The following is a 24,006-nucleotide window of genomic DNA, read 5'->3' as shown; positions in this document are numbered from 1 at the left end:
AGAATTTTGTTTTGGAAGCTTGAAAAACTGGATAAAGTGATACTGATGATATTGAGTTATACATGTGTGGAATGGAGCAAGATAATTCATATCTTGTATTCAGCTTGTGGATAGAAATTTTACCAAAATAGAGACGATTAAACTTGGGATGTGGCTGTTTCTTTAGTAGCGGTTATCTCTTCAAACTTTGTCAGTCTGGGAGTATAGATATGATCCACGATAATGAATAGATTATTTACTAATAGATTATTTACTAGTATTGAGAACTTCTCATCCAATTTCTCAAAGACCCCTTATCATTGAAGTTACTCCATCCAGCTCCTACATTTCCTAAGCATAGCAAACCATTGCTCCAGCCCAAGAAGACCTTGACGTGTGGATTAGTAACCACCCACCATTGCAAATGGAGGGCGTCATCATCTCCAGCCCTAGATATTCCTTGTACACCACTGGTGTTAACTCTTTGCTGTGGAAACTGTGTTCCCCAGAAAACAGTCACTTTTCTCTGGTATCTAACTATGGATGAGTCTGTCCTTCTGCCTATCATTTTAATTTGATGATGATTCTGAAATGTCTGTAATCGTCTTCCTGTTTCTCAAGGACCTGATCTCCTAAAGCCTAGGCTCCAAGGCAGAAAATTGCATCTGATTCTTATGTTATTTTGGCATTTCTTTTTTTTTTCCCTCACACCATTTTGTCTCCTGTTTTAGATTACTTGACAATAGTGCCAGAGGTTCCCATTGAGTTCCTTTAGTTTATCCTGTTCTGTCCCCAAATTTTATTTTTATTTTTATTTTTTCCTATTTACCAACACCTCTCTTGAATTATATTTAGGTCTTATGCTCCCATGTTAACTCTCAAACTGAGATCTATAAACTTTATAATTTATGTGTTAAATCCCTAGATTTGAATTAAATACTGTGAGTCAAAACCCATTGAAAAGGTATAGTTGTACACTCCCTCCCACCAAATAAAATTCAATATAATATGTTCAGCCAGTAAAATGATCACCATTTTTTTTTTGTTTGTTTTTTGTTTTTTGTTTTAGCAACACTAAGATCATGAAGTGGTTCTGCACTGTGTCTAGAAGTAGTAGTATAGGTAATTTCCTTTGGATTTCACTGATCGTGTGCAGCATTGCACTGATAATTCATTTTAATAAGAATGAGACAAGTGACATATTAAGTCTAGCAAGCAACATGAATGGAGAGAAAATGCTTTGTTTAGACATAGAAGAAAAATACCACTTTACATGTAGACATTTATTTAGCCTTTATTTTAGATGTTTTAACAATTGTATCCTGTCACTTCTGACAGCTGTTTCTTACAAGCAAAGCCTGTCTTAGAAACTAGTCCTGAGTCCTAGTAGCTCTGAGACTTTGTATAATGCTTTATAAAAGATAAGAAAATGAGCATGGGAACTAAAACTGAAATTAGGAATGAGAAAGTTTCAGTTGGATGAAGGTGAGTCACACTCAAAAATAAAAGAGAGGGCTATCATTTTTATTTGAGTCTCCATGTTTTCAGTTTCTGTTATAAAGCCGAAAGTGTAACAAAGAGCTTTTTTTTCTTATTAGTAGAATATAAGTTGATTTTGGTGGTAAGTAGTTTTAAGGTAATTGCCCTGAATGACATTCTTAAGTATATTTCTACTAATAACTAATAAAATTTATATTCCTTGGAGAACTACCTTGACCATTATGACAAAGTATTTTTCCAGAACTTTGTTTTAAAATCTATTAATCAACAAAGTAATAGAATACTTATTTATTAACAAAACAAATATGTGTGTGCATATAAAGGAAATGTTCACACAATAATACACTGTTTATTTATTTGCTTTTTAAATAGCTTTGTGATAATAAAAAGAATTATGTTTTCTATTCGGTAATGATTTCTGTGCAGTGAGTAAGTAATTTCCTCTCTGTTCTTCTAGGTACAATGGAAGTCCAGGTTATTTGAGTTAACTTCACCAATGAATGAAAGAGAAAGAATAAAGGAGAGAGGGAAACAGTGAGTTCAATGTTGAAACTTATAATTACTTGCGCCTAGGAAGTATAATTATTATGAGATTTTGCCTAAACATCTATGATCTTGTTTAAGGGGGGGGCTTAGATATTGCACATTAGATATAAAATAATTAAAATACTTAGATGAGCATAAAATACTTAAAGTGGTAGTTTATTGTTTTCTATCTCAATTTGTACAATGTGGGAAATTGTACAAAGAGGAGAAGATGAAACCATGACTAATGTTGACAGCTGGTCTCATTTATTTTTGATGCATACCCAAAAGGCTTGCAAAGTTTCATATTTCTAAAACTGTATTTAGTATGTTTCCTTCTGGGTAGCTCAGGTCTTCTCTTCCTACAAAAATAGTCTTTGTGTAGCAGAGGAACTATTGTTGGATTACCTCCTATTTCTATACAAGCCTCTCTTACCCCAGCTGCCCCTGCTGTAGTCCTTACAGAAAAGCGAAAGGCCATGATGAAGACAATATCCAGAATTTAGTTAACATGTGGAGGCAATATCCCTCTGTTTTGTTTCTGAAGAAACATAGACATTTTATTGAAAGGCTATGTAAATTATGCTTTAAGAATTTTCATAAAGTTTAAATGTTTTTAAAACAATGCTAGTATTGGTATCAATGCATCAAATGTGAAACCGATAATAAATCACACAAATTATTACACTTAATATTTATGGCAAAGAATCTTGGGGGTATGCACTTCGAAATCCACTATATACTGCATTTTTGCTTTCTACTATAATGTTTCTTTAGTTTTAAGACTGTTCATCATTTTTAAAGAAAATAGATCTTCACTAAATAACTAATGTTTTAATGTTTAGTTCTTGTATTTATGAACTGCAAATCAATGAAAATATTAGGGAAATAAATTATTTATGATTGCCTAAATTATTGCTTAGCTTAATCATGTGAACTAGTTAATTTATACTGATTATAAGCAAAGGAATATTCTATGATAAATTGCAATATATCTTATTCATTATTTTACTTCCATGATATAAGCAAGAAAACATCTTTAAGAGGGAATTTTTATTTTAGCTTTTCCTTGTAAAGCCTTCCCTATAACTGTAAGTGCCATATTTAACCTTCATGTTGTCGTTGGCCTCAACAGATTTTCCTATTAAAAATAAGTTCATTTAAAAATAATGCAAATAGTATACATAAATATATTTTATTAAACAATATATGCATATATAGAGTAAAAATTTTGTTGGTGAGAGATTCCATTGAAATTTTATTTAGTCATGCACATCATACTTACGTACATACATATGGTATCATATTATGCTATTTTTCTTAAGTTTTTCGTTTAATATGTCATGTGGACAAAAATGAGGATTGAATGTGATAATAATAGTTGGAAAATTTGTTTGAATTTTTTTTTTAAATGGGTTGCTGTTCCATTTACTATCACCACATAAAAATTGTCTCCAAAACTTAAAGGCTTAAAGCGATAATAATTGTTTCGTTACTTCTCAGTTTCTTGGGGTTAGGAATTTGGGAATGTACTAGCAGCATAGTCTGGCTTCAGGTCTCTTTTAAAATTGTAGTTAGGTGGTGAGTGGAGCTGGAAAAGCTGGTGATTGGAGAAGCTAGGGGCTTTGCTTGACATCTCTTTTTTTATGCAGTTTCCGGGATAGTTAGACGGTCTACATGACAGCTCAAAGCTCCAGTGTTAGTGCTCATATGATCAAGTCAGAAGCTGAATCACCTTTTATGAGCTAGCTTTGGAAGTCACACAACATCATTTCCGTCCTATTCTTTTTGCTGAAACAGTCACAGATATAATTATTCTGTCTGCAGGTAGGATGGTCATCAATCCTAGTTTGCTTAGAGACTAGTGTCCTGGTTCAGCACTAAAATTCCACCTGCTGGGAACCCCTAGGACAGTTAGTCACCGTACTCTTAGTTAACAGAGAAGTATTTAAGTTTAATAAATTCCTTTAGTAAATTTCAGCAGTGTTTTATATTATGGTTATTGATTTTAGGGTTCTGTATCACCAACCTTTACCTTTATCAAACCATGAAGTCACCAGTGTTATATTCTAGAAGAATGATTGTTTTGCTTTAATTTGGCTTTTAAACTATAACTACTTTTTGTGTTATGATATAAAGGAGGAGATAAGGTTTATTTTCTTCCATATAATTTATTTAGATCACTTCCATACACACACACACACACACACACACACACACACACACACACACACATATATATGTGGGAAATAATGGTGGAAATGTCTTGATGTCTTGAACTATGATACTAAAAGCCCTTCACCTATTTGCTCTTATTTTTCAGTATCACTTTGGTTATTCTAGATCCTTTACATTTCCTTGTAGATTTTATTATTTCCTTGTAGATTAAAAAACTGTGTCTAGGATTGTTTTGAAACTATATATCAGTTTGGACAGAATGGACATTATAAATAGACTCAGTGATTTAATCCACTAATGTAGTTTTGATGTACATTGATCTAGTTATTGAGTTTTTCTCAGTAATTCTCTGTATTTTCCAATTTCTAGGTCTTGCTTATTTTCATTATGTAATTTCCAGATATTCGATAATTGATATTTTTGTAGATAAGTGTAACTGCTATTTTCATTTTTTCTTGCTTCTTATGTGTGTATATGTGTGTGAATATATGATTTTTTTGTATGTATGTGTGTTATATCTATATGGTTCTTCACATTGACCTTATATTTGGGGACCTTCCTAAATTTACTTATTATCATCAATATCTTATAGATTATTTTTTATTCTCGGTAAAATTTATGTCATCTAAAGTAAAACTAAAGTAGTTTCTTTTTTCCAACCATAATTATTGTTTTTTTTTCCTTACCTGATTTTAAAAGCTAAAATGTTCAATACAATTTGAATACTAGTATTACAGTGTATCTAATTTTTTATCTAATCTTTGTCTTAATTTTAACAGTGTATCTAATTGGTGAGAAAGCAGTCAACATTTTATCTTTCGGTGTAATATTAGAGACAGGTATATTTGGTAGAGTCTCTTAGTTATAGTTTTAAAAAGTTATTTGCTATGCCCAGTTTCATGAGAATAAAATTTTTAACCATGAAATGGTACTGGGATTTTTTAGCTCTTTTGGTTTTGTCCTTTATTCTGTTAATATGATAAATCATAAGGAACGATTTTCCATAAACTAATCCCACTTTATTATCATGTATTTACCATTTGATACATCAACTGGATTAGATTTGCTGTGATTTTAGAATTTTCGTGTCAATATTCATAGGAATATCTTTTCCCTGATTTTCTTTCTAATGTCCTTGTAAGGTTATGTTATCAGCTTTATGCTGGTTACATAAAATGAGATAGAAAGTGTTGCTTATTTTTCTATTCTATGGGAGATTTTTTGGAACATTTGATATTATTTTTCCCTTAAATATTTTGAGGAATGCATCAGTGGAACTATCTGACCCAGTTATTTTCTTTCTCACAAGGATTTTATATGTGGATTAAATTTCTCTTACAGATATAAAATTATTCATATTTTCTATTCAGTTTGTATTAGTGTCAGTAAATTGAATTTCTAAGAAATTTGCCTATTTTATTAAAAATTCTAAGCTATTGATGTAAAGTTATGTGTAATTACCTGTCACTGTATTTTTACTATTTATAGTTGTGATGTCCGTATTTCCACTCTTGATACCGATATTGGTATATTCTCACTTAATCTCTTCTGTTAGGTGTTTATCAATTTTATAATTAGTTTTGAAGATCTACCATTTGGCTCTACTAACTTTTTTTCTATTGTAGGTCTGTTTTTGTTCTTTGATAGTTCCTCATTTAAATTATTTTTCTTTCCTCTTTTATACCTAAGCTTTAATTTACTGTTCTTTTTCTCACTGATTGAGTTGGAAGCTTAGATAATTTACTTTTAGCCTTTTCTTGGTAATATGTGCTTTTTAAGCTATAAATTTGGTACATAAGTTTTGATATGTTGTATTCTCATGTCGTTCAGCTCAAAAGATTCCTTGATTTCTATTGTGTTTTTTGGATGGGGAGGGGGCCCTTAATTTCCCAACACCTGCAAAAAGATATAGTAGTTATTCTACTGTGTGCTACACTGTACGATTTTATTTTTAACTACTTAGAGTTTCTTTATGGCTTAAGTTAAGATCTACTTTTGTAAATGTTCTATGTGACTTTAGAAGAATCTTTTTCTTCTTTGGCATATTGGCATAAAGTTCTATAAATATCTATCAGAATAATTAAATTATATTGTAAAAATCTTTCTACCAATATGTTTAATTTTCATCGTCTCTGGTACTGAGAAGTAATTGTTTGTTAAAATCTTCAGACAGAATGGTTGATTGCTCTCTCTCTCTCTCTCCCTACTCTCTCTCTCTCTCTGAGTTCTGTTTTTAAACCGTATGTTCTGGTGCATATCAAAATTGGATTTGTTTGTCTCTGTCGAATTAAGCCATTTATCACTTTAGAATATTCTCTTTATATCCAATGACTTCTTGTTTTAAGGATTATTTTATCTGATATTAGTAGCATCCACTTTGATTTCCAGTGTTCATATGGTAAATATTTCTCCATCCATTTGCTTTCAGCTTTATTGTGTTCTCATATTTAGAGTGGACTCTGTGTGTGTGTGTGTGTGTGTGTGTGTGTGTGTGTGATTATATTTTAATTAATCTGGTGATCTTTGTTTTTTACTAGGAGTTTTAATATCATTTAATTTTAATGTAATTGGTAATTGAGTTGGGTTTAAGTCTACCATATTGCTCCTGTTTTGTATTTGTCCCATCTGTTCTTTGTTTAGTCAGACTTTTTTCTTCTTTTATTTAATCAGTTTTGAAATTACTTTACCATTTTATCATCTTTTAGCTTTTGTTTGTGCTTACTTCTGTTGTTCCATTAATTGTTTATATGTGGATTAAATTTCTCTTACAGATATAAAATTATTCATATTTTCTATTCAGTTTGTATTAGTGATTATTACAATACACATTCTTTTAATTTGTTAAAATTTACATTAAAACAATACATGAGCCACTTCCCAAATGGTCCCACAGGTAGGCTCCATTTACCTTTTATGTACCATTTATTCTATTCTTATCTTATGTTTTACTATTATATATGTTATAAATTCCACAATAAATTCTTATTGTTACTTTAAGACGTCAATATTCATTATATTTATTAACTTTTTTAAAATATTTTTTATTATGTTAGTCACCATACAGTACATCCCTGGTTTCTGATGTAAAGTTCGATGATTCATTAGTTGCATATAACACCCAGTGCACCATGCAATACATGCCCTCCTTACTACCCATCACCAGCCTATCCCATTTCCCCACCCCCACCCCTCTGAAGCCCTCAGTTTGTTTCTCAGAGTCCATAGTCTCTCACGCTTCATTCCCCCTTCTGATTACTCACCCTTTCTTTATCCCTTTCTTCCCCTACCGATCTTCCTAGTTCTTATGTTCCATAGATGAGAGAAACCATATGATAATTGTCTTTCTCTGCTTGACTTATTTCACTTAGCATTATCTCCTCCAGTGCTGTCCATGTTGCAGCAAATGTTGAGAAATCATTCTTTCTGATAGCTGAGTAATATTCCATTGTATATATGGACTACAACTTCTTAATCCAGTCATCCGTTGAAGGGCATCTCGGCTCCTTCCATGATTTAGCTATTGTGGACAATGCTGCTATGAACATTGGGGTGCATATGGCACTTCTCTTCACTACGTCTGTCTCTTTGGGGTAAATACCCAGTAGTGCAATGGCTGGATCATAGGGTAGCTCAATTTTTAACTTTTTAAGGGACCTCCACACTGTTTTCCAGAGTGGCTGTACCAATTTGCATTCCCACCAACAGTGTAAGAGGGTTCCCCTTTCTCCACATCCTCTCCAACAATTGTTGTTTCTTGCCTTGTCAATTTTTGCCATTCTAACTGGCGTAAGGTGGTATCTTAGTGTGGTTTTGATTTGAATTTCCCTGATGGCTAATGATTTTGAACATTTTTTCATGTGTCTGTTATCCATTATATTTATCAACTTATTTACTGTTTTTGGAAACTTCCAGTCTTTCTTAGAGGTTTATGATTTCGTCTGGAATGCTTTATCTTTAGCATAAATAAGTACTTCTAGTATTTCTTAGGGTTCATATCTGTTAGAGACAAATTCAGTTTTTCTCTTTTTTTAATAAAATCTTAATTTTGCATTTGCTTTTGAATACTATTTTATTGTCATGTTATATCTTTCAATACCTTAAACCTGTAATTCTATTGTATTCTGCCTTTTATAGTTTCTGTTGAAAAGCCAGCTTTCAATGGTATTTTTAAAGTAATTTGCCTTTTTTATTCCTTCATCTGCTTTTAAGTATTTTCAATCTGTATTTCTTTTGGTTTTGTGTTTGTTTTATCAGTCTGTGATTTTCTTTGTAGTTTTCCAGCTTTATGGTCACTGAATTGCTTGAATTTGTGGTTTTATATCTTTCATCAGGTTTAGAAAATTCCTAGTCATTTTTCTTCAATATTTTTTCCAATATTCTTTTTTTCTCCTCTTCTGCCTCAACTATGTATATTACAAATATTTGAGCTCTTCATTGTATATCTTTTGTTCTTCCCCTTTTTCTATTTTTTCTCCATGTTTCAGTTTGAATATCTCTGTTGATCTCTTTTTGAAATCACTAATCCCATCGTCTGTTAGTTACACACTTCTGTTGAACCCTTCCCTCAAGACCTTAACTTCAGGTAATTATATATTGGTACTTATAGAGTACAGGTTAGATTCTTATTTCTTTTGATTCCAAATATATTTTGAAGTTATTTTTCTTTTCATTCATTCTTTCCAAATTTTATTCCATTTTACTTAGTGTATTAATCACATTATCTGAGATCTTTGCCCATCACATCCAATATATGAATCATCTCTGGTTCTGCTGCTATTCACTAATAAACATAACTAGTAAAATTTTTTAAAGATTTTGACATTTTAATTTCTTCTCAATATAACTCACTTTTTAACAAGCTTGGAAGGAGAATCAAATTAAGGCTGTCCAATCCTCTAGGGATCCAGGCCAAGTCTTGTAATCTTCAACAGAATAACATCAAAATACAAGGTGCTACAATGGGGTTATAAACTCTAATTAATTACCACTTATTTATATTTTTCCCTTAGGAAACAACTAAAAGCCCAGAGCTTAAAGGCATGATATGCAGAATGTTTCGATCTGCAGAGGACAGGATCACCCAAATTATATGCTTGCCCAAACTGTTGGTAAACCTGATCAGAGCTAGCCAAGGATTAATGAGCAGAGAAGATTTTTATATTTTGAAAACTTGCTCTGATGTTTAAAAAGAAAAAAAACCCAAAAACTTATGATTGCTATTAATAAGAAAACAAGTAAAAAAGAAATTACAGATGCATCCACACCAATATTTAATTTTGCCAGGATCATCAACTAGAACACAAAGTTAGGGATAAGTATAGAGGACAAAATACTTAGATATTTTCAAAATAAATCACCCAACTGCCACTTCTTTCTGTCCCTCCCTAGATGTAACCATCTAAGCGCTGGATATGGAGAGCTGGAATGCAGTGCACCCAAAATCCATAACTAGTAATTTTTTTGTTTGCCAAATTTATGTATTATATATCATAGATTCCTGGATTTTTTATTTTTTTTCTAAAAATTATTAAATTGTCTTCTGCCATACACTTAAAAATTTATTGTTAATTACCTGAATCCTTTAAGTCTTTATTTAATATTTTCAGGACAGGTTATCTTAGGTTCTCCTTTTTTCAGTGTTGAAAATGTCAACCCTTGGGTGTGCTTTTTATTCAGTTAATGGTCTTTCTGGAATTTCAGTTAAAGGTCCAGGATGTTCACCAGGGTCACTCCATTCTGGCTGGGCTTGAAATCCAAACTCCAGTTCTTAGCTCTCTATTGCCTCTAACGTATTTTCACATTTTCCTGACCTCCAAGTGGCTATGTTCTACTAAGCGTGCACAAATATCAAGGACTTTTTCTGTGAGGCCTTCTCCTCTTCAAGATGCTATCCCCTCAAATGCCACTTGTCTAAACAATTTTGATATGTAGTATCTGTCACCTCTGCCAACTGAGATCTCTCTTTTTGTGGGTTCTCTTTCACCACAGTATGATCTGGACTGTTCTTTCAAGGATAAGTCAGCCTCCAGTGACCCAACACAATACCCTTTTCACCCCATATTAGAATAATCCACTTCACTGATTTACTGTTTCAGGGCCTTCCTTTTTTAGCTTTATATAATGATACCAACATACTACATGTATGAATATCAACTGAGTATTTTAGAATAGATAATAGAATAAAATCAAACATTCTGTTTAGTTCCTGTGTTTTACAACATTGCAACATAGTTAATATACGAAGATACTGGAATCAATATTAGAGACTGCATCATTTCTGATAATACAAGGATCCTATTATACAGATCCTCCTCTTCTAACATAGAGATGTGCTTTCATTTGTTTGTTTTTAATTTTCATGCAAAATAATTGAGTGTGTACTATGAAAATTCTATGGTGATCTAGAAACACAATCTCTGATTCTTATGAGCCTTAAGTTAGAGCATTGAGGATTTCTGAGAGGCTAAAATTCCATGAAAATTAGATTTTGAACATGAAATACTTAGTGGAAAGTATGCCAATAACGGATCAAATAAACATAGAGTGTTCTATTACAGTTCACATTTTAGTGCTACATGGAACAGTCTTCTAAACTTATTTCAGCTGTTACTTTTACATGAAAGGATTTGTCTTCTAGTTCATTCAGTTATTGGTCACCATATTACACAGTTTTAAAAAATATATTTCTTTTACTTTTCTGTGCCTTAACTTTTAGGGCTTTAATTAATAAGATGTTGCATTTGACTTGATTTCCAAGAGGGAAATGTGTATAATATAATAGCATTTATTCTAAAATTGTACATTTTTCCAAAGAATGATTATAAATATTAAAAAGGGAAATTACCATATTTGTGATACTTAATGACATTACTCGCCTGGTCCTCAAAGTCCTCTTACAAGAGATACGTACACTATTTTAAGCAGTGTACACTATCTTTGCAGTGTTTGGAAATAATACAAAGTCTAGTAAGAATCAGTAAAATAGTGTAATAGAGAAATCTTACCTCAGTTTATAAATTTTCGTGACTATGACTAAATTGCATGAGTGCTGATTTGTAAACAGAATACTAATTAGAAGCTTACAGATTTTAACAACTAGAACTCCAAATCAGGTAAACTTACCTTTTTAGGGAACAGGCTGACTAAAGAAAGACAGATATTATCCCAAGCTTCATATGAAACTTAATAATTACAAGTAAGGTATAATACCTAATTTCTCTTATGTACAAACTCTTTTAACATTATTGTTTTCCCTTGTGCTGTTCTGCTGCTCAAAAAGTGTTGCTTTTGTTTTGTTTTTCTGTAATCCAGTTCTTCTTAAATAAGAATAAGTGCCATAATGTGCTTGTTCAAAGTGTATGTCCCTTGGCTTCAAACTCAAGAGATTCCAAATGTCAAGTCTAGATTGGGACTCAGATATATAGTTAACAATAATGGAAATCTGATCCAAGTAGTTAGGACAACATTTGGTCAATACTACTTTGAGTGTTCTAGTGGCACTAGTGTTCTGTGGCATTGGAGTTGTTGCTTAATAACTCTGAGACTCAATTTTCCATATTTTAGTAGATGGAATGATTAATCTATCTCATATTTTAGATAGAGTTTTAGATATTTGGTAATTATGACGATATTATCTATAGTTGCCATTAGTCAGGAATCATAGGACCCAGGATGAAATAATGGTAAGTTTATTGTGTATAATAATTTATACATTTATGATATTTCATACCTTTTTTCTTAATTGTTGAGTGCGCACACACACACAAATGAAAACCAAAACCAAACAAACAAAAAAATACTGTACACATGAGAACCTTGAGCCTAAGAAAGATTAAATGATTTTTAAACCGAGAGTACAAAAGGACTGAGGTGGAGCTTGAACCCAACCTGAGAGATTCTTGATTCATTTCTCCTCTGCTTATACTGCAGTGCATCCCTATTATCACAGCTTATTAAATCATCAGAGAAAGAGTTGACCTACCCATTCCACTAATATTTATTTAGTGCTAATAATGAAAAAGGCAATATACATGATACTAGATTACAGCAGTTAATGAAGCAAATGACAATCCTTGCCCTTATGTGGCTTGCATTCTACAGTGGAGAGAAAAGAATGCAAAGAGGGTATGAGCCATGCGTAAAATGCTGAGAGCATGAGATAAAAGTGTGTCTGGCATCTATAAGAAAATAAGGAAATCCATGTTTTGTGAGTAATGAGAAAGGAGAAGAGCAATAGGAGATAAGGTTAAAAGTCTTAGATAATTTTGTAGACCATCTGTTGGACTTTGACTTTTAACATGAGTAAGAAAGTCATTAAAGTTTTCTGATGAGAGAAGCATTATAATCCAATTTATGTTGTTCCATGCTAATTTTGGTTTCTATTTTGAGATTATTGTGAAAGATGTAAGTGCGTAAGCAGAAAAAAGAAGAAAAAATCTGTAAAGTTATTGAAATGAAAGACATAAGTGAAGTGGACCAGCTTGGTAGCTGTGGAAGTAGCAAGAAGATACTAGATTCCCTATTATAGGACTAGAAACGATAGTATTTTCTAACAGATGAGATATTGGCTTTGAGAGAAAGAAATCAGAAATTATTCCTAAGGTCTTTCTTGACACTGTATTGAGATGAGGACAGTTATGGAGAGCATGTTTTCTTGGAGGAAGCCCACAGTTTCAGTTTGGACTTTTTAAGTTTGAGTTGCCTAAAGGCTTCAATTGTATATCCTAACTATGGAGATGAACTCAAGGACCTAGAGTTCAGGGAAAGATTTGGATTGAATTCATAAATGTGGGCACCCTCAGCACATAAATGAGACACATCCGTGAGACTGAATGAAGCCTTCAAGAGAGTAGACACAAAGAAAAAGAAGAGATACCAGGACAGAAATTGAGGATGTTAAGGAAGAAGGGATATTGAAAAATACCCTGCAATGTAGGAGCAAGACCAGGTAAGTGTATTACTTTAGATATTTATTGAAAAAAAATACTTTGAAGAAGAGAACATGTCTGCCAGAATGTCCAGAGAAATTATAATTTATCATGTTTCTTTGGATTTTTCATAAGATAGGAAATACTTCAGTGTTAAAGTGTTTTATAAAGCAGGCTTATGCTTAACCCGGACAGGCTTAAAATACAACTTTTGTTTTCTAAGAGATACTAGACTCAACTTTAGATCCAGTTTTCAATTTGGAAACTCCGTAGCCCAAAAACACTTTCCTAAGCCCTCTGCCTTTATTTTCTCATTCTTTTTTGAGCTGATCTTTATATTTTTCTTCCATTCCTTTTTTATTTTTTTCTGGTGTGTGTGTGTGTGTGTGTGTGTGTGTGTGTGTGTGTGTGTGTAACTAACTGTTGACTTTTCAGAATCAGTCAGAGTCATATGATATTTTCCTTGACTATTCTATGAGAAACTGAATGTCCAGTTCCAAACTAAATACAATGTAGAATAAAACCATGTTATGGAACCAACCTGTCTTAAAAATAATCATGCTTCATTGCCTCTTTGCAAGAAAATTCAAGTACTGGTTGAGTTTTGATAATAATGATCAATGTTGAACACATCAGAATGGGAAAAAAATGACAATTAAATGAGAACCATTATCTGATATTCTCAGCATGTAGATTATGGCTGGTGTTTAATTCTCATTTACTAACCCTACTTATGCTTTCTGGGACACATATAGACTGAAGTTCTACTTGAACTTAGGTATCTCCCATTTTGCTTTCACTTGACGTTCAAGAATGCCAAAGGAAAGAGATACCAAGATGCTCAATCTCATTTTTGCTTAGCATGCAGCAATTACAAGATTTTAGATCACTAAAATCTGTCGTAAAGAAACTGTGAACATAAATTTGAGTAATTTCTGCTCTTTAACATTCCTTAAACAAGAGTTTTCAGCTGATTAATAGTGAGTCTCCCCAAGTTAGCTGGTCTGAGCAGATTGCACTTTCTAGAGAGAAGATGGAAGTTTGGAAAAGTCAAAGCCAAAAGTCATATCTATTGGGGAATATAAAGCCAAGGCCTGATATGGGCAGAATAGTACAAAAATGAGTAAAGGGCTAAGAACAAGGCTAGGCAGTTAGAGAATGTTCAGTCAGTGTGTCATAGTTAGTCTTACTATTATTGAATCAAATGGTTTCACATTACACCAGCCAATGCTTTAATATTTATAAAGTGGCTTTATATACAGCAATTGATTTGGTACATATAACAAAGGGTGGATCTTCTTATCTTTACCATACCAGGAAGAAGCTTTACTGTTTCTTTCCATTTTACCGCATAGCCTTCAGAACAGTAAAAGATCTGGAAAACTAAATCAGTTTCCTGATTCACAAAGTTGTTCTGTGATTCCTATCAGTAATGGGACTTATCCCAGTGTAGGCAGCCAGGTTTAACAGCAGGTAATAAGCACCCCCATTTCAGAAAAAGAACCTGAGAGGGAGGAAGGAGAGAAGGGAGGGTGGAAGGAAGGAAGGGAAGGAGTGGAGGACAGAGAGAGAGAGAGAATATGAGAATTTTTTTCCTGGCAACCAGAGTTGTCTTTCTTCTGACAGATGTTTTAAAGAGAGAAGAAAAATTTCCATAGTTTCTTTCCAGTATAGACAGCCTGAGGCTACATTCTGATATTCATTGAAGCTATTATGGCATTATTAGTAAGTCCTTGGTGAATGGAAATTATTGATGGTACCTGGTATTCTTAATAAACATTCTAGGCAGACTGAAATGTACCTCAGAATATATGTAAATGTACAGGCAAAGAAACGATTTCAGTTCTAGTTTCCGGGAAGACTTCAAGGGTCCAAACCTAATATCTATTTTATTTATTCAAGATGAGTAACTATCCTAGATGCTGATCTTATCCTTTCTCCATGTTCAGTGGTTTTTTAGATCAACACTATTTGAGATAAAAAACAGAACAAAACAACCAAAGAGAAAAACCCTCAACTTTCTTCTTGTGGTTCTTGTCTTCCTACTTTGCACTGTTCATTTCTTCCTACCCCTTCCTGCCCCCAGCTCTGGAATTTTTTAGTAGAGGAAATCCTTAAGATTCTGACCTAGGTATCATAGGGCCTGGATAAAGATCTATGTTTTCCGTTTTTCCTGTAAAGTAGGCTCACCTCATTTCAGCTGTTATTTTTCTTAATTTAGAATAGTTGGTATTCTTTACATCTTATTGATTCATTCTACTTTTACTTGTAAATAATTATTAAAACCAGTTATTTCTTTTAACATAATACATAAGTTGACAAAAATTCAATGTGTACTGATAGCTAATGTATGAAAATACAACTGCACTAACAAGCTTTATGTTTTTTATAAAATGTAAGTACACAGTCAAGTAGGAGAATAGGATACACAGTACTACTTTTTTTTTTACTTATTTATATCCTTAAGAATTTTCCAAAATAAAGCACTTATTAGTTTAGATTTTTAAATACAGCTGTGCTTTTAGTGGTTTTGATGTACATAGTTAAACAAGAAAGATTTCTTTAGTTAGACAAGTGTGCTGTTTCCAGGATTTTACAATGATACTATGATTTTTAAAAATGATGTAATGATTAAATGTGTGTATGGATATATATTTATTTGCATACAGTAAAAGCACGTATGTATGTTAAATATTTGAAGAAGAATTAGTAAATCGAAGATCACATGCCATTTGAATTTAATTAATTGCCTAATTGCCCTGTCAAAAGTCAGAGATTTAGTTTCTCATCTGTAGTATATACAAATCTTATTTCTTCTTGTCCTTATTGTGCATTAGAACTCTGTATTAGTTGTTCATCTTATGGGGAAAATTTTATTCTAACATGGTTCTAATTTGAATTTTGTAATTATGTTGAATACTATTTTATGAATATATATTTTGCATATGAATTCCCATTCTCCACTTTTATCCATTTGTTTTTGGCAGTTGCTCTTTTCCCCTTATAAATTCAAATCATGTTTCAATGTTAAATGAGTAACTATGTCTATCGTATTTTCCGCAAATATTTAATATTTTCACTTTGATCACATCGTTTTTACATTGTAGGGATAGTTTTGGCACAAAAATTCTATTTTAATGTAGTCACGTCATAGTAAGCAAATGAAACTTGCCTCCTTGTTCCTGCTTCCACTGAAGTGCCTTTAATTTAAAGTATCTTATATTTTAGGGTTACATATAAGATTTTGTTTATATAAGATTTTATTTGAAAACAGTATTCATCTGGCCCTTTTTATTTATGTAGTCATGCCTTAACCTGATAATAAAATTTCTCTGCAGTATGACTACACACTGTATTTAGTCTCTCATAAATAAAATCTATATCACAAATCCAAACCATATTCTGTATTTTACCTTTATGGTCATTATTTCTTGCTTTGATTCTATTGCTTTCTGCCAGGAATGTCTTTAATAGTCTTTATTTTTATAAAATCTTATCAGTTCATTTTTGAAAGGCATTACAAGAGAAAACAACACGGGACTTCAACAAATATTTGTTGTTCTGAATTGTCTTAGACCGCTGTTATAGACACATTGAGTTGATTGCAGTTCAAGAATTTAGTTTGTGTCCTAATGCCATTACCTAAATAAGTATAACTTTTGATAAAACTAAGTCACTTTTTTGAGACTGTCAATTTTTAATTTTCTTTTTTTAAAATCTACAAAATAGAGATTATATAGGAGTACTGCCAAGTTCATATGAGATTAAGTTAAATAATTTTAAAATAAATGTTTGTAGTGGCATGAAAATAGACACATAGATCAATGGGACAGAATAGAGATTCCAGAAATAAACCCACACTTACACGGCCAGTTAATCTCTGACAAATGAGGGGAGAATATACAATGGGGAAAAGACAGTCTCTTCAACAACTGGTGCTGGGAAAGACAGCTGTATGCAAAAGAATTAAACTGGACCACTTTTTAACACTATACACAAAAATAAGCTCAAAGTGGATTAAAGACCGAAATGTGAGATCTGAAACTATAAAACTCTTCAAAAAGAACACAGGTAGTAAGTTCTCTGATATTGGCTGTAGCAGCATTTCTCTAGATATGTCTCTTTAGGCAAGGGAAACAAAAGCAAAAATAAACTATTAGGACTACATTAAAATAAAAAGCTTTTGCACAGTGAAGGAAACCAAGAACAAAATGAAAAGGCAACCTACGTGAATGGGGAAAGATATTTGCAAATGATATATCTGATAAAAGGTTAATATCCAAAATATGTAAAGGACATATACTACCTACCAAAAAAACCAAACAATTCAATTAAAAAATGGGCAGAGGACATGTATATACATTTTTTCTGAGGAAGACGTACAGATGGCCAACAGACCCATGAAAAGATGCTCAACATCACTAATTATTAGGGAAATGCAAATCAAAACCACAATGAGATACCACCTTACATCTGTTAGAATGGCTAGGGTAAAATAAAGGAAATGACAAGTGTCGGTGAGGATGTGGAGAAAAAAAGAACACTTGTGCACTGTTGATGGGAATGTGAAGTGGTACAGCCAGTGTAGAAAACAGTGTGAAGGTTTTTCAAAAAATTAAAAATAGAAATACCACATGATCCACTAGTTCCACTGCTGGGTTTTTACCCAAAGATAATGAAGACAGTAATTTAAAAAGATATATGCACCCCTATGTTTATTTCAGCATTATCTACAACGGCCATGATATGGAAGCAACCTAAGAGTCCATCAGTATATGGATGGATAAAAAAATATGTAGTACACACACACGCATACACACACACACACACACACACACACACACACACACATGCCACGATGGAATATTACAGGGCCATAAGAAGGATGAGATCTTGCCATTTGCAACAACATAATGCTAAGTGATGTAAGTCAGGTAAAGAAAGACAGATACCATATGATTTCATTCGTATGTGGAATCTAAAAAAATAAATGAATAAACAAAGCAGAATCAGACATAAAAATACAGAGAACAAACTGGTGGTTGCCAGAGGGAAGGAAAACAGGATGATGGGCAAAATGGATGAAAGGAAGTGGGAGATACAGACCTCTAGTTATGGAATGAATAAGTCATGAAAGCAGAATGTTCGGATTGAGGATAGTCGATGTTTTTATTATAGCAAAGTATGTTGACAGATGGTAGCTACAGTTGTGACGATTTTAGCATAACATGTAGAGATGTAGAATCACTGTTGTACACCTGAAACTAATGTAATATTTTGTCAATTATACTCAAAAATAAGTAAATAAATAATGTTTGTAAAAGCACTTTTTACATTACAATTTCCAAACAAAGTCTTAATTATTATGCTCACTTGAATATAAAATTGTATGGATAAGTATTCAAATGGGTTAAGATTTCTTTTTTACATAATTAAACTTCTATCCCTTTAATAACTGATTAATTGAAATTATCTTAATTTTGTAAGCATATGTTGTTCTCAGTCATTAATAAAGTTTAACAGGTCATTCAAGGACAGAATCCACTCTGTCCCCAGAATCTTTCACTCTGTTGAGTTGTTTTCAGAACTACGGAGCCAGTACAGTAAAGTCTGTTAATCAGCTACATAGTTTTAGTAACTGTGATCTGAGCCCATTTAAAATGTTTCAAGCTTTCTAGATTTTAAACCTAAAATTATGAACAGTTAAGAAAAATATCTATGATATATCCAATTATTTGACTTTCCAAATTATAGTTTATTTTTCCTTTTTCTTTGGAGTATATGAAGCTAAATTTGTGATAAATATATATTAAGTAAAGAATAGATACAATTCTAAAAGTTTCACTTTGAAATTCAAAATTTAACATTTATGTTCCTCCCCCATATGCCAAAATCTCTTTCTGTGGAATCAGAATATATTCATTCATACAAGAGCAAAACCTTAATGTCCAGCTCCTGTTTCACCCAATCCGTCCCTGAATCCTGTCAACTCTAATTTCCAACTGAACTGGTTTTTCCATTCTCTGTCTATGCTGCCACTGTCTTATTTGAGTGTTCATCATTTCTTTCACCTGGATAATTATAATAATTTCCTATTCGATATAATTACCTCTAACTGTGTTCCCTCTTGCCCATTTTTCAAGGTGCCACTAAAGATGCACATTGAATCACGTTGCATTCCTTTCTTATACAGCCACATTTGCTTCCTATTCCCTATATTCATGTAACACTCATATTCCTCTGTGAGATCTGTATGGCCACTCAGAATCTTGCCACAGCTTATTTGTCCAGTTTCAGCATTATAAACAATAAAACCTCTAAGCAATTGGATTATTTGTTATATGTTGCTTTGGCTGACCTGTTGGAATTTTCTTTTCCCACTTCTAGCCTAACGAAACCCTATTCACATGTCACTTTCTATGGGAGTATTTTTCTGGCCAACTCCATGATTACAATTACTTCCTCCTTTCTTTGTGGATCCTCCAATATATCAACATTATTGGTATTTCTGTATTTGTTTTGTAATTGCCTATTTTTTTTTAGATAAATTTTGGGTCAGAATCAGATGTCATGTTTTTTCCATAGCTGTACCTTTTAGTCTGTGGCACATATTTGGCCCACTGTGAATATTTATTATTGTTTGGAAAGAGGAATAATGAAAAAGAGAGCTCAAATGATCTGTGAAGAAGGGGAAAGAGATAAGGCATGTGAAACGGTATCCTTCACAGAGTAGCATTTTTTTTTTCCCCACAGCACTCTTGCCATTTGCAATAAGTTTCATCATTCATGGGTTGTTATTACTGAGGTCCTCACAGAAGAAATATTATTCCATTTCTGGCTGCTCTCTGCAGCACTTATACTTCGTTATTTCCCCATGGACTTTGTGTCCTTCAGTTTTTTTCACACTCCTTTTTTCTTCGGTAGTATCTGTGATGAAGGACTGATGCCAAATAATCAACTTCACTTCTTTTGGAGAAAAAAAAAATCCCAGTTTGAACTGATGGTTTATTTTATAGACAAAAGCATCCCTCCATATTCTCTGCAAAACCTTAGGAGCATTTCAGCACAATGTGGTAGAATATGCCAATTGATGAAATGCCAAAGCTCCATTATGGAAAACTAAGAAAAAGATCAAAATTCCTTTCACCTAAGAAATTGCTATTAGTTCAAGTAGCACTTAACAAGTGAAACGAGTATACCCTGGAGTAGAAATTTCATCTTTGGCAGCTGTAATACCTAAGACTCACTGGCTGTCCTTTGTTCCTGCTTATTCAGAGAGTCTCATTTTATAGGGAGGATGATTCAATTTGGATTTAATTCCTCTTCTTTCTTTGTAATCATAAAATGAGGTGTTGGGTGATCATATAGGGTTCTCCCACTTGCAAATTCCTCATTATTTAATGTGATGTCAGCTTAGCTCACAGAAACACCTTTTTGTGTTCTGCTACCCAGTTTTATTCAACCAGAGTGCATTTTTATGAAATAGAACAGAGAGGAAGTGAATGTGGGCATGGGGTTGAGGAGGCAAAACAGACGAGGTTGGCAGATGGTTAATTTTCTTTCTAGCTATATCCTCAGGAATAAGATGTTAAAAAAAAAAAAAGTACCTTAGTGTGTCATAATACAAGAAACAAAATAAATGAAGCAAGATAACCCGAGTTGCGGAAGGTATTACAGCACTTAATATACAACTGTGGAAAGGTTTCTGATAACCCCTTTTATAAGAAAAAATGGATAAAATATATACATCTTTCATCTACTTCCACTTGAACAAACACAGTGAGTTCTGAGAGACAGAGAATAGACTGTAGTCACATTTAATTTGTAGCTAGATTATGTGACACTGGATTGGTGACATCCCCTCGATTTGCCTACCAGCAGTAAGTAGCCATTCAGTGGGTAGATTATTTGTGAGGTCTCCAAATTTAGCAAATAAAAGGGAAGAACACTTAGTTAAATTTGAATTCAGATGAAAAATAATTTTAAGCACAGTATATCTCATGCAATATACTAAAATATTCCTTGTTTATGAGGAATTCTAATTTAACTGGACCTTCTCTATTTTACCTAGCAATTCCGTATCAGGATATTAGAAGTCTCTTAAATAGGCATAGATTTTTTCCTCTTGTAGGAGCATACTTTCACACAAGATGAATGAAGAATACCAGACATACTGAGCAGAGAGGGTATTTTCCTCCAAACACCAGAGGTTTTTAGACAAAAATATTGTCACTTATACCTTGGTCTTCTTGAACCTCCTTATCTTAAGCTACAAAGGCCAATATAAGACTGGCCACTGTTGGATACATGTGTGCCTTGAGACTCCCAAATAACTCACCTGAGCCTCTGCCCTGAAGGATCTCTTGTATGGAAACCAGGACACATATTTTTTTTTTAAAGATTTTATTTATTTATTTGACAGAGATAGAGACAGCCAGCGAGAGAAGGAACACAAGCAGGGGGAGTGGGAGAGGAAGAAGCAAGCTCACAGTGGAGGAGCCTGATGTGGGGCTCGATCCCACAACGCTGGGATCACGCCCTGAGCCGAAGGCAGACGCCCAACCACTGTGCCACCCAGGCGCCCCAAAACCAGGACACATATTGAAGGACATTTATTACATCATTGTTTACAAGGGTAAAAAATTGGAAACAGCTGGTTTGTCCATCAGTAGGAAAATACATACAAACATATGGTCTATTTTTTTATTTTGAACACAGGGTAATATAATTAATGTGTGGGCTCTGGATCTAGACAGTTTGGATTCAAATTCTAATTTACCGTTTACTACCTATGTAGCATTCTATAAGTTGCTTAACTTTCTGTGTCCCGTTTAGATCATCCGTAAAATGACAATATTTTAAAAATATAAATACAATATATAATGTAAAATGAACTACAACACAAAATATAAAAATATTAAAATCTTCCCCATAGGACTATTTTAAAACTACAGCAAATTAATATATACATGTATTTAACACAGTGATTGACACCAAGATCACCTAAAAAACCTGAAAATATTCAGTAAATATTAGCTTCTATCAAAATGAAATATTATACAAAAGTAAAATAACTGAACAGAAAAATATAGACAATTAAGTAGCATTTATGTGAAACAGAACAAAGCAATGCTATAAATTACCTGATGCTTATGTATATAGTGAATATGTGAAACCGTATCTTAAATGATAAATGCAGAATTATGATGGTAGATGTCCCTGAGAATTGAAGGAGGGGCCACTCTAGGGAATAAAATAGTTACTTATAAAGTTGTAATTATTTTATTTAGAAAACATGAGGACAGAAACCACAAAATGTTAATGTTTGCTAATTTTTGATTTATGGATATTTGTTATTATGTCCTAAGTAGTTTGCTGCATGTGTTCAAATGAATTTAAAAGTAGTGTATAGATACAAAGACGTGTAGTCTAATGAAAGTTCTTTGATAAAGTCTTAATTTTTATGTATCTGATGAATTAATGTGCAGATGTGATACTGAAGAATTTTATCAAATAATTTAAGAGAGCTAACATTTATTGAAGGGCTAAAATATGCCAGGTGCATTTAAAACATGACCATGATGTGAAGTGGATTTTGCTGTTCCTATTTCAGTGATGAGGCTGAGGGTAACTTTGCTGATTGCCAATGTAAGAGGTGAGAGAGTTGAGAATTATATCTACGTCTGCCTTACTTCAAAGCTTATTCTCCTTTAATTTCATTTAATGCACCCTAATTTTACAAATGTATATATATTCCAGTTATCATAGACTGGTAATCTACTTTTAGAAATTTTACTCTCGTGTAATTAGAACTTATTGAAATTATACATGGTTTGTATTATATATATATATATATATATATATATATAGTTTTTTTCAGTACTGCCGTGGCTATTAGCAGATTTTTCACATGACCTGTCAGGCATTCAGGGGTAAGGAACATAATTTAAAACATAGAGGGAGTAAGTAATTCAGTTTAGCATAGAATTTGGGGTCAGGATCTTTCTGGCATGTGGTATTTGAGTTTAAGACCAATACTACATGAAGTCCTATTTTTAAACAGGAAAAAAAAATACATTAAACTATATTCTGTAGTTACATTTTTACCAAATGTTAAGTTAGTTTTAGCCTTTAGGGTTTGTTTCTGAAATAGGTGCTTCTGATATTGCAGAAAAATGTCCTGGTTAAAGAAGACTCTACCTAGTATGTGACATAACCTACATGCGTACTTGGGTACATCCATAAAACACAAAGAATGAGGCTTGTTGATAAGGTTTAGATGCAGAATTTTAAAAATGTTTAGAAATGTTTGATTTTAATTTTCATTTTAGACAAACTTTTCATTTGTTATCACATGCAAAGCAGATAACCATAAAGTTTAATGTTGGCAACAGAATTAATTTATATTTCGTAAACAGATTCTAAATGCATTGTCTTCAGACAGAATGGGATAGTAGATGATTACGAAATGCACCTAATTCTGTAGAATTTAAGATGAAAAGATTTACTCATTTAATCATTTGAGAACAAGGATAAAAAAAAAAAAGACAAATGCCCAGTCCCTTGCTTAGTTTTGAATGCTGGAGATAAGTGCAAATTTAATAATATAATAAGTAATGGGTAATGTTTTCTTACATGCATGATTTTTGAGTACTTTCCAAAAAGCTTAAAATTGTTAAATTTTTAAAATAGGACAAGTTCTAAGAAGAACTAAAAACTAAATAATAATGTAGTATATTCTCCTTATATTTTAAAAAGGGTCATAATCCCTCTTCAAATAAAATAACTGAAGATAATTTTCAGATGTTTCTTCTTCAGGCCTAATTTTTAGTGAAAAAAAAATGATGGGACTTCTTTTATAATAAACTGCCTAAAAATACTTCCAAGGGATTTGAAG

At 32.6% G+C, this 24,006-nt stretch overlaps 1 protein-coding gene across 5 annotated transcripts in view; it reads left to right on the top strand.

Moving 5' to 3' along the window:
• The window catches only part of LOC123799262 (uncharacterized), a 1,380,163-nt gene that overhangs the window by 623,423 nt on the left and 732,734 nt on the right, over positions 1 to 24,006 (top strand). For 4 of the 5 annotated variants that reach the window (XR_015724344.1, XR_015724346.1, XR_015724345.1 and 1 more), the window contains one exon: positions 1,937 to 2,013. Coding sequence is in view for 1 of the 5 variants with exons in the window: in XM_087861938.1 (XP_087718064.1) it covers positions 1,937 to 1,967 (31 nt within the window). In the remaining 4 variants the exon portion in view is untranslated. Of the gene's footprint in view, positions 1 to 1,936; positions 6,397 to 24,006 lie in introns of those variants that run through there. The other variant, XM_087861938.1, reaches the window with a different exon arrangement.

This window comes from Ursus americanus, chromosome 5 (genome assembly GCF_024610735.1).
Source record: "Ursus americanus isolate L20-20 chromosome 5, mUrsAme1.1.p, whole genome shotgun sequence".
In the NCBI taxonomy this organism is placed as follows: Eukaryota; Metazoa; Chordata; class Mammalia; order Carnivora; family Ursidae; genus Ursus; species Ursus americanus.
Note: the sequence above shows the minus strand (reverse complement) of the source record. Positions and strands in the feature narration are given on the sequence as shown.